Source organism: Kickxella alabastrina, assembly GCF_025024165.1.
Source record: "Kickxella alabastrina strain RSA 675 chromosome Unknown BX661scaffold_14, whole genome shotgun sequence".
Classification (NCBI taxonomy): domain Eukaryota; kingdom Fungi; phylum Kickxellomycota; class Kickxellomycetes; order Kickxellales; family Kickxellaceae; genus Kickxella; species Kickxella alabastrina.
In genome coordinates this window covers 287,174-298,111 of record NW_026251485.1, presented here as the reverse complement: position 1 = coordinate 298,111, position 10,938 = coordinate 287,174, and the positions used below count along the sequence as shown (strand labels likewise).

Sequence of the window (10,938 nt, the reverse complement as noted above, 5' to 3'; positions counted from 1 at the left end):
TTCTCTGGCAAAAAAACAGGTTCAACCATGAACACTGTGTGCCTTCACAATCGATATGATTGGATCAGGACATCGGGTGACGTCCTACATTTGTCCGATGTATATGTGTGCACATGCGGGTCTCAGCCCAGGTCGCTGGCCTGGGTCGCGACCCCCTAAGGGGCTCTCAACAATATTGTTTCAGACTGGATACCAGTATCCGCAATACGCTTTTTAACTAAATACATTGCAGTGTGTTCACACATTCATTTTATCTCTCTTTTAAATGCAGCTGCCAAAAAACTCGTTATAACTGCTTGATCTAATTTCAAACGGATCGAACTTATGAAGAAAGAACAAAGTTGACTTCTGGTCTCATTTGGAAGTATATTTATTGCAAGGCGTTGGTTAAACTTCCACTATCACTAAGCATTTTTGACTTTTATTTAGTAACAAAAACAGCAGCTGTGTTGGCCAAAAATGCAAAAAAAAGCTAACAAACCGATCGGCAAGTAAAAAGATATTTCACTTGGTGTGTACATGTGTGTGATCAGCCAGCCTTTTCGATCGAGAGGCGCAGCTTCTAGGTCTTTATTTTTTTTTGCAAGTGATGATCGCAAGCTTATTTTTATTGTGCAGATTCAAATCCAAGACATTAATATCGGTATGTTTCAAAGTGCAAAAAAATGACACCCAAAGATTATAATAAAATGAAAAGACAAAGACAAAGACAAAGTTAATTGCACAGTATATATAAAGTTCAACATTCGTCGAATGTCGTAAAAAACGCACCGTCGGTAACCCCTTTTTTTGTTCTTTTATTCAATCAATGTTATTTAATCATGTTATTTTCCTTTCTCTTAATTTCACTCTTCGCAGCATCGCCGGTTGTTCTCGGTCAGGCACCTCTCCAATGCGCCGACATGCGCATGCGCGTCTCCGCGCATACACTTTCCCCCGACGACTGGCAGCGCATCGAGGCCGTAATAACTGAACTGCACGCGCAAGGCCAAGTTGATCGCTTTGCGCGCTCGCACCAGGCAGTATTCAGGCAGGTGCATGGGCAAGCGGCGTTTTTTCCCTTTCACCGGCGCTTCGTCATCGAGTTTGAGGACCTCGGGCGCCAGATTGATCCAGAATTCACTATCCCATACTGGGACACCACGTTGGACGCCAGGAACCCCGCGCCAGCCCCCTATTGCGTAACGAAACCCTGGGCGGCAACGGCCAAGGCCCCAATGGCTGCGTAATGGATGGTATCCAGGCCATTGGATCATGGATTCTCCCAACTCCCACTGTATTCGCCGTAGATACAGTGCCGGCGCCCGCATGAATCCATGGACTCCGGCCGAAATCATCACGTCGTATATCCAGACCAATAATCGCTTGTCCCGTTTCCGTGAGAACATCGAGTTTAGCATCCACGGGGCCACACACCTGGGGCTCGGCGGTGACGCAGCGACAATGTTTGCGCCAAACGATTTCTTTTTCTTCATGCACCACGCTAATCTCGATCGTCTGTGGTGGATATGGCAAAACAACCAGGACGCAATGTTCGACTACAACGGGCCCGGGCCAAACGGCGAGGCCACCCTGGACGATATTATTCCGCAGAACCGTATGCTTAGCTTTGGCGGCGAGCGCGTCGAAGATGTGATGGTTCTGGGGTACGGCAATGTCTGCTACATTTACGATTCGGCGCCTAGGGCCCCAGGGTCCTACCCCAGTCAAAGAAACATTGACGATTTTGACGAATCTCTGCCTGGCAGAGTCATCCATGGCAGTGAGCCGGTGTCGCGTCTCCCAATGTTCAGTGGGTCGTCTGATTTGGCTGGCCGCGGCCTGGAGATCACTCGCATCCACAAGGCGCTCGGCGAGAACTCTGATCTGCAAGCGTTCTTCCCTCAGGTGGCCTCAATGGAGCCGTCGCGGCTGGAGGTGGCAATGGCTGCTGGCGCTGGTGCTGCGACGGCGGCTGTTTCTGTTGGCTCCAGCCGGGCTATGGGCAAGTGCGGCCAGAGAAAGCGCATTATATACCCTGCGCGCATGTCTAACGCGTGGATCAAGATGCACGGCTTTGACATTGAGCGCGTTGAGCAGGTCCATCGTGAGGCATGTCGCTTGATCGACCTGCTTAACAACAGTACATATGTCTCGCCTTATTAAAATGGAAAAATATTTAGAGCAATTACAAAAAGCTTTGGAAGTTTTAGAACAAATCATTTTTTAAATTCGGTTGTAGATAGAAATATGGATATTAGGTGCGGCTGGCAGGAGCTGACAAAGTACAGGTCCACAACGCTGGTCAAGAAAATTCAAGGAATCATGCAAAAACAAGCAATGGTGTTTGTAAATGAGATTGTACATAATCAGCAGGGCTGGTAAAAGAGACAGTGTGGGCTTGCACGTCGAACAGGAAATGAGGGTATCCTTGACGCCTGGGAAATCCCGATTGTTGATGGGAACCAATCTCAACAAATGTCCTGAATACCAAATCCATGGCAAGAAGATGCCGGCCTGCCAAAGTGGCTGCAGACAATAACAATCAGGACGGCAGATATGCACACTAGCTATATGGCCATGGTTGACGCTTTAGTTGGCAGATCAAGCGCTTGGGTTTAATTTTACTAACACCTCGGCAGACACTTCCATTGCCAGGCAATTAGACCCAAGTCTGGAGAAATCCCAACCTCACCCCCTAGAATAACTTCCGTTATAGGGGCATATAGCCAAGATCTGCAATAGGGCCTGTTATGTAAGAGGGGGGTGGGGAGCACTACTGCGATAGTGTTAGAAGATGGGTGTCAAATTATAAAGATTTTTATTACTAGTGTTTCTAAAGTGCTATTATCGCCAGCCTCGCCTTATATATATCTCCTTATCCTTGTGGCACTCACTGGCAGTTGTGTGCTCCGTTCGCGAGAACTGGTCCTTATGAACGTAACCCGGGTTTCTGATATGGCATAATTGGCATGTCTGTATTCTTGCGCCCAGCACATCCATTTCGGGACAGGCAGTATGTCCGGATGTCAATTGTGGCGCCTAATTGATCCCCTGTAATTTGGCCCATATCAGATCCATCTATGAGCTGACGAGAATCTGTCTCATGTTTTCGCCCTCAGCGTCTACCTCCATATCCTTGGGCTGATAACAGCCCATAATGGGCAAGGTGGCACGGTAAACAATCCGTCATATTCAACTTTGGTTTATGTTTATACTTTTTATATCTCGCTAAATAATCTATTTTCTCTCTTAATGCTTGCGTACAGTCAAATGGTTACTTGCTGGTTATGACCACATCATCTGACCAAATAAATTATCCGCTCTATTTGTGAGTTTGCCGCTCTCACGTCAATCAATTAAAGCAACGCACCAGCCGTGTGAGCAAAAATTCAATATATGAAAATAAGCTGTGAGAACCAAAACAAAGGTGCACGAGTCAATACTTTAAAACTGTCTGCGGCAGAATACAAGCGGACATACCTCATCCTTTCGAACCATGTGGTCAAAAATCTGAATCACATGTGTGCGATCATCTTCCTCGCCCTGCTAACATTTGCAAATATATTAATTTATATACATAGCCTCAGGTATTAATCAACTACGCTTGCTGAAAAACTGGCCTCTGCAAGTCTTTAGTTTTCATGTGCATGGCTCTATGTGTGGGTCATTTATATTTTGTTTAATACAAAAAAAGCAGTCATCTTTTTTTGAAGTTTTTTTACATATTGCTCCTGTTTGTGCGCACAGGGCAACCCTGTGCTAATGTCATACGTGGCGGGGGGGGAAATAGTTTTAGGGCCTGCGCTCCCAGCGATCGGGAATCTGCTGATTGGCCAGTGAAAAGCACAATTTCAATGTTTGTGCGCAAGAAAAAGGGGCGCATTCATATTAACAGTCGTGTCTTGTCATCGACACTATTTTTTTTGCACAGTGCGTCTGCTCGTAGTATGGAATTATCCGCAAGACTTTTCTCTTCCTGAGGATATTTTATGTAGCAACTACTATTGTATTTTTATTTATACTCTTATTCCACAAGTAAAGCACTTTTTTATTTTTATTTTTGTTCATTTTTCGCATTTATTTATTTGGGCGCCTTGGAATTCACACCTTTTTGTCTTCTAACACACTGTGTATGTACTCCCTTGTTGCCAGCCCGTTGTATTAGCAGGACGCATACGCTACAGCGCTGATAGTTACTCGGTAAAAGTAACTACCCGCATACTAAAGCATTGTGCTTTTTTGCGCGCATTGAATTCTCACCGCCCACAGCGCCCCGAAACCCCCTCTTTACCCACTGGCACTAAACACACTCCCCCATTTTAATACAGCTGTAGACGCACACCAACCATACTATACCATAGAGCCATGAGTCAAGGCCGCAGTTACTCATTACCCCTTTTGGACACACCCAGCATGAGCCAGCCATTGGTCGTCAAAACGCATTATTCAGATGACAGCGACGACAGTATGATGGGATTGGACGACCCACAGCACGACGCGACATTAAGAGCCCGCAGAGACAAATGAGGGGAGGACAGCAGCGGGACAGATACAGCGACGATGGCAGCAGCGACGAGGATATTGAAGTGAGGCAGAGGATCAGCCCTATTCACCAGAAAGCACCGCTGGCAAAGTCATCCTCCGCTGCTGCCGCAACATATGGCCAGACTTGTGTCCACAGTCTCAAGCGCAACCAGGCTGAGCCTGGATATCACTGCACTGTGCTGGGGCGCCATATTCGATACGATTTCGGAGGGCGCCAGGAGTGGGCTTATGCTCGGGACGACCGCATGGGAGGAGGCCAGCGCGATTTCGATGGTCATAGCAGAAATATTCTCGCCACTGTCCTCGTTGAACCCACGCATCATCTCGCGCCTGGTGAATATGACCACGGCTGCCGGATACTCTGCAGTCAACAAATCGCTGACGACAGTGGAGAGCCTGCTCGAGGGCGGCTTCACAATGTACACGACTGCTATTAACACGGGTCTGCATGTCGCCAGCGAGTACGTTCGAATTATCGGCGCGCTATTTGGCTCCACTGAGACATCAGGCGTGCTAACTCATTCATCAAGATGTGCCGACACGAGTTGATGGACAAGAACCCCGAGATCCGCGCGCTAATCAAGAAGCAGGGCGTCTTGGGGTTCACCGCCCACTTGCTCAAGACCATTGTTGCCTGGATATGCCTACAGGTCGTCACGCGTGGCCGCTTGCGCTCGTACAGGATGCATCTGGTATACACAAATGTGGACTCGCCATCTGCACTCTGCATACGAAGATATATAGACAGCAATGGCAGACCTATACCGGAAGCATCAGTGACACCAAAAGCAGATACAGCACGCATGCCGCAGGACATCACGTCGATATCAGGCACGCCGCTGGAAATATCTCCAAAAGTGCAGGCAGCTGACATAATAGTCAGCGACGAGAAGTCATCTGCGCCTACGAATGGGACATCTGCCGGTCACGGGCAATCACCCGTGCTGCTGTCCAACGTGCGCTCAGCGACATTCTCAAGCAGAAACAGGGGCCCTGACTTTTGCAATGATGACGACAGCGCTTACTATGCGTTTAGTGACCAGGAGGTGTCGCACAGGGACCCCGAGTGGGACCGGCAGCTGGCCGAGGCGTTACGCGATCTAAAGTTCCAATCCGTGCGACGCAAATATCATGCCGATGATGACGAGCAATCTGAAATGTTCCGGAGATGAACGGTAACACCGAGAGCGAGGATGCAAGTGACTCCCAGCATCAGCCAAGCCTTCGTTGTGGAACAATCTGGCTTTTGTACGCCAGGCTGCCGCTGCTGCCGCCGCCGCCGGATCACCCAGCGCCAAGGCACATGCGAACAATGCCAGCACCACCACGAGCGACAACTCGGGCGACTCGGACTCGCAAATATCTTCAGTCATGTCGTCGATGCTTCACCACGGGGATAGGTACCCGGCATTCGAGTCCGCGCCCGCAAGTCTGATATCGTCGCCGCAGTTCTCGCACTCATTTGGAATCGCGCTGGCGACCACATGCACCGTCAACACAATTGCGATGGTGAGTCGTTTGACTCGCAGAACACCGAGGCGACTAAGAAAATTATCGGACATTTACAGCTGCCACAGCCTCAGGGGCCCGCCGCGTTTTTGAACATCCCCCCGCTTACAGCATTTGCCGATTATTACCGATGACATGCCCGACCCGATGGCTTTGACGGGGCGAAATGGGTTCAGCAGGATTTCCCGCGCAAGCCGCTCGCGATCAACCTCGCGCGGTTTATTCCGATTGCATCTTCCGCATATGGAAAACGTTCATGCAGGTACTTGGCCTGACCCGCAACCTCATTGACTCGAGGGCCTTGGTCGAAGACTTTGGCGACTTTGGAATTGATGAAACGGACAAAGCTTCTCGCAAGGTGTCTCTATCGGCAGCCTCAGCTCCATGGAGCAAGAATATCCGGCTCGCACACGCCCCTGTCGGCCCGACACAGCCGCAACCCCAGTTTCTCAAAACTTCCGCGCGCGCAGCCCATGAGTTCCTATCACACGCACTCGGCTTACAACTCGTCCCGACCCAACTCACAGCGTCATTACGAGCGCCGGCATTTTAAGTCACCAAGGTCAGAGACACCCAGCGGCAAGTGGACGTCGGCCGACGGCCTCCCGTGCGCCGCTTGCACAGTCGCAGTCGCCCAGTGTCGACCACCCAAACCACTACTTTTTCTCGCAACACACGGGTATTCCGCTCAGTGACCTGCTGTTTTCGTCCTACGTGTCGCCCGTTCTACCAGGCGTCACTAGGGCAGCCAGCGCCAAGGCATCCGCGGTCGAACGCGAGCTACGCCACAAGCACTCGAACGGCTCGTTGGGATTGTCCAAAAATAAGTTGAAAAAGGGAAAGAAGAACGTAAAGCAGCCAGAGACAGATCTCAGCGCGCCTTTGGACTCTGAGCGGCTTCCGACGAACACACAGGCTGAAAAATCACGCGGCTGGCTGGCGAGCATTCCCGTTGTTGGATCAGTGTACCAGAGCTTGCCCTCGCCTACCAGCGCTCTGTTGTCGATACCCATTATCCCGGGCATGGTGTCGCGCATAATTGGCAGCGGAATCAGCCCGATGCCAAGCCCGCCGAGTCGGCTGACCCAAAGTCAATGCAGCGAGAGCCCACGTTGAGTCAGTTCCGTCGGTTCGACCAAATCCGGCAGCGCCTGGTGTACCGTGAACCCTCGGCGCACGCGCTCGTACACTACATTGCAGTTGACCACTCCTCGCGCGCAGTTGTTTTGGCATGCCGGGGCACCCTGGGGCTTTCCGACATTATAGTCGACATGATCTGTGAGTACGAATCCGTGCGCCTACCGGGCCATCCGCGACCAAGGGCCAGCAGGAGTTCATAGTGCATTCGGGCATGTGGCACTCAGCCATGATGCTGCGGACGCGTCATCCGAGGTATTCAAGGAGGTGGCCGAGGCATTGAGACTCTACCCCGAGTATGGACTAGTGCTCACCGGCCATTCGCTCGGCGGCGGCGTGGCCTCATTGCTCACTCTTCTGTGGTCGCAGCCGCTCTTTGACCACAAGAACCTGGTGCTCCAGAATTCGGACACTCCACAGACGCCTGGATCCACAGTAGGTAGCGGGCGGCAGTTTGCAACCACTGAAAAGTTTGGCTGGTGACACCCCGTCCCATCCACTGCTTTAGCTTTGGCAGCCCCTGCTCGACCAACGCCGCCCTCTCTCACTATTGCCGCGGTCTGGTCACTTCGGTGGCCAACGCCGATGACTTTATAACATTTTTGTCGATCGGCTCTTGCCTCGATATTCTCAACATCTCGGCGGTGCTGGGCCATGAGAGCGGCGTTGCCGAGAAGATTGTGCGCAGGTTTTTATCAGCCCAGCGCGACAAGATCAGCCGCAGATTCAACCCGTTTGACTTTGACTTTTCCAAGCTGCGCGCCTACTCTCCCAGCGACGATGGGACGACTATTCCGATGCTGCGATGATAATGAGGACGGTGGTGTTCCGGAAAACGCCCGGGGAAGACAGCAAGAGCACTGGTGGCGGTTTCTGGTGGGGCAGCCGCAAGACAACGGTCCGGGACAACAGCGATCCGAAGCAGCAGCAGCAGAAATCTCAAGGTGCGATGCTGCGTCGGCAAACTCGAATGCCTCATCTGCCTCGCGGCCGTCTAAGCGCCCAAAAAAAGCGCTGATAGTAAGGCCCAGAGCAAGAATGACTTGGATGACTGGCACTGGTCACTGGTCAAGACTTTGCGCGCAAACATGGATAGCGACAAGCTGTATCCGCCTGGCGACGTTTTTATACTTGCCTCTCCGGCGACGACAAGGTTTGCGACAAGCATATGCGGCCCAATGCTGGCAGCGAACCGCTGCGCGCAAAGGCTGTTCCCGCGGGTACGGTAGAGCAGCCGGGCGATGGCTCCGGTAACAAGGCGGCCAAGGATAAGAGTCGCGTTCTGCACAGGATGTCGGCCTGTTCTACTGCCCTGATGTTGTCGAGCGCTTCTCCGAGTTGCGCTTCACTCGCAATATGCTCATGCACCATTCGCCCAAGACCTACGAGAGCAAAATTGCAGCGCTCATCCACGGATCATCGTAAACGGACCGCTCTTTTTATATATATAAAGCAAAAAGCTTACATAAATGTGTTTGAAATAATAACACCTTTATGTATGTTTCGTTGTATTTGAGAATTGTAAGGAAATAAAAAATTTACTTTGGTGACTTTAATAAATATGAATTGAAAATAAACTATTAGTTGCCGCTGCTGGAAGGGCCGCTCTTCTCATAATTGGGAGGTGTGTCGCTGTTGCTGTTGCTGTTTTTGTTGCTGCCGCTGGTGCTGCTGCCAGCATCGGGGTCAGAAGGCAGGGGGAACTTGCCAAAGAGCTTCTCATCGTGAGCGCGCTTCCTCTCGGCAATATCGCGAGCATCCTGCGACAACTGCAACGCCGACTGGTATGCCTCGTTGACAGTGAGGATGACCTTCTGTCCAACCGGGTGGCTCTGCACCTTGTTATACGCATCCATTGCGCGCTTGGTAACGTTGAACTTATCATCCCACTGCTGCAGGTAGTTGCTAAACTTGTACTGACTGTCCAACGACCGCGCCTGCTCCTGAGTGCGGTTAGTGACACGGTACTTTGCGTCAAACTCAGAAGCGCGGTTGACAACATGCTTGCCCACAAGGTAGCCAGCAGCAAGCAGCTCGTGAACGACGTACAGCGCGGGCTTACCCTCGTAGTTGGCGTTGGCATCGGCAATGGGCGACGACTGGCGCTCGGTAGTGTCGTGGCTGGCAGGTCCCGAGGGAGGAGGCGTCGAGGGGGAGGCCTCGGGGAACAGCGGGGTGACAGTGATGGGCTCGTAGTTGATGTGCGCGTTGGACAAAAGGATGGCTGTCTTGGCGGCTTCAGCTCCGTTGAATTTCACCAGGGCGCGCTGCGTGCCGCTCTCCTGCTTTTGCAGCTCGAGGTCTCGATGGGTCCACAGAAGGCGAAAAAATCGCGGACGGTGTCCTCGGTCGCGCTCAAAGAAATGTTGTCGACAACGACGTATGAGGCGTCGGGCGTGGAGGCACAGATGTTTTCCAGTTAAAAGTGGCCATGGGTAAAAATTTGCTAATAGTATTTTTTGGTGGTGGAAGGCTGTGATATTAAAATATATAAAATGAAAAAGATGAAAAAGAAGGACTTGAGGGAAGAGAAGAGAAAATATGAGGGTGAACAACTTGGGCATTTCGCTCAACTTATATGTGGTTTGCGTTAGTGTTCACCTCAAACAAGGGGCTCGGAGCCCTGCTACACTTGTCAAGAGAGCCCTTTGACATGTGCAAGTGCGACAAATACACACAAAAAATGTATCTTTCTGTACGCCCTCATCCGAGAAATCAAGCAATTTGAAAATTACAGTGTATTTTTAGTACTTCCTCCTCACTTTCACTCACTCTACCCCTAAAGATTCGAGACTTGGCGCAGCGAAAAAAGCCAATCACGTCATAATCTTGAGGGAAAAAAGTTGCCAAGGACGAGCCCGCAGCAGGTCAGCACGGAGATAATATCGGATTTTATCAATGCTTTTTTGTACACCGAGCAATTAGATTGATTTTTTATTTAATTTTGATTTGTATTCAGTTGGTCTTGTCTAGCCGCGCAAAGTCTGTCTTCCACGTCAGTTCTGCAGTGTACGGGAGCCTGAGGCACTCGCCGAACGTGCGGTCCGAGTTGAATGCCTTTATCCAGGCAAACTCCAAGCAGAACGGTCCCTCCTTCCTGTCCGACACCGAAAAGCCCACAGTCTCCATACTGGTCGATGCCATCGACGGCTGTGACGCCACAATGACGCTGTTACTCGTGAGCGTAAACATATTAAACGGGATGACCACGGTCTCCCACTGCCCCGGCGTGCGGATCGGCAACAAGTGCTGGTAGATATCTGTGGGGATGAGCGAGCCCGACTTCAAATTGACAAAGTACTTGCGCCTATCGGCCTTTACGCGTATGGCCAGGTATCTAAACAAGGAGCTGTCCCAGGACCCGTCGCCTAGGAGGTTCGACCGGGGGTCGCGCGTGCGCACCATCGCATAGCCGCTGCGCTTGAATCGCTTGTCCTCGGGTAGCTTTTGCGAAATGTAGCCGTGGAACTTTGCGTGCCCGGATTTGGTTGTGTCGATCCAGACATCGCTGAATCCGCCAATGTCTCGGTCTGAACCTTTGACCCACCGGCTGAGATCCTGCTTGGAGCTCACTTGGCCACTAAAAACTCCGTTTGCCGGTTCATAAAATCGGCATTGTAGACTTTAAGCGCGCCGTCCTTTAGCGCGTGCGCTGACCGCTCTAGGTATTGCTTGAGCATGTGGAAAAGGGAGAAGTCTGCTGAGAGTTGGGTGCGAATGCGTGAAGAGAGATAAAAGAAAAACCAAGAGCTGAAATTCAAATTG

The 10,938-nt window shown here is 51.1% G+C and overlaps 4 protein-coding genes across 4 annotated transcripts; 2 read left to right on the top strand and 2 right to left on the bottom strand.

Annotated features, from left to right (window-relative positions):
- Positions 1-27: 27 nt before the first annotated feature.
- On the top strand, positions 28-2,145 carry BX661DRAFT_198952 (uncharacterized protein; the record flags this gene model as incomplete). Its single annotated transcript, XM_051538282.1, has 3 exons — positions 28-144; positions 882-1,225; positions 1,290-2,145. The coding sequence occupies 3 exons, from the start codon at positions 28-30 to the stop codon at positions 2,143-2,145; spliced, it is 1,317 nt and encodes a 438-aa protein (XP_051391014.1).
- Positions 2,146-3,247: 1,102 nt separating this feature from the next.
- Positions 3,248-3,663, top strand: BX661DRAFT_183843 (uncharacterized protein; the record flags this gene model as incomplete). The annotated part of the gene is made up of 1 exon (XM_051536335.1): positions 3,248-3,663. A coding segment is annotated over exon 1 (185 nt), but the record flags the coding sequence as incomplete, so codon positions are not given.
- Positions 3,664-8,663: 5,000 nt separating this feature from the next.
- On the bottom strand, positions 8,664-9,808 carry BX661DRAFT_183840 (uncharacterized protein). The gene is made up of 2 exons (XM_051536334.1): positions 9,580-9,808; positions 8,664-9,467 (listed from the first exon to the last, which is right to left on the bottom strand). Exons 1-2 carry the CDS (start codon positions 9,604-9,606, stop codon positions 8,754-8,756), a joined length of 741 nt encoding a protein of 246 aa, XP_051391012.1. The 5' UTR covers positions 9,607-9,808; the 3' UTR covers positions 8,664-8,753.
- Positions 9,809-10,128: 320 nt separating this feature from the next.
- Positions 10,129-10,853, bottom strand: BX661DRAFT_171622 (complex I intermediate-associated protein 30-domain-containing protein; the record flags this gene model as incomplete). The annotated part of the gene is made up of 2 exons (XM_051533722.1): positions 10,129-10,753; positions 10,831-10,853. The coding sequence occupies 2 exons, from the start codon at positions 10,851-10,853 to the stop codon at positions 10,129-10,131; spliced, it is 648 nt and encodes a 215-aa protein (XP_051391011.1).
- Positions 10,854-10,938: the final 85 nt, after the last annotated feature.

Bases quoted from the DNA above. Each gene is read 5' to 3' on its own strand.
- BX661DRAFT_183840 (XM_051536334.1), bottom strand. From the start codon at position 9,606: ATGGCCACTTTTAACTGGAAAACATCT. The intron at 9,468-9,579 runs GTGCCTCCACGC...CGAGACCTCGAG, and splicing joins CTTTTAACTGGAAAACATCT to CTGCAAAAGCAGGAGAGCGG.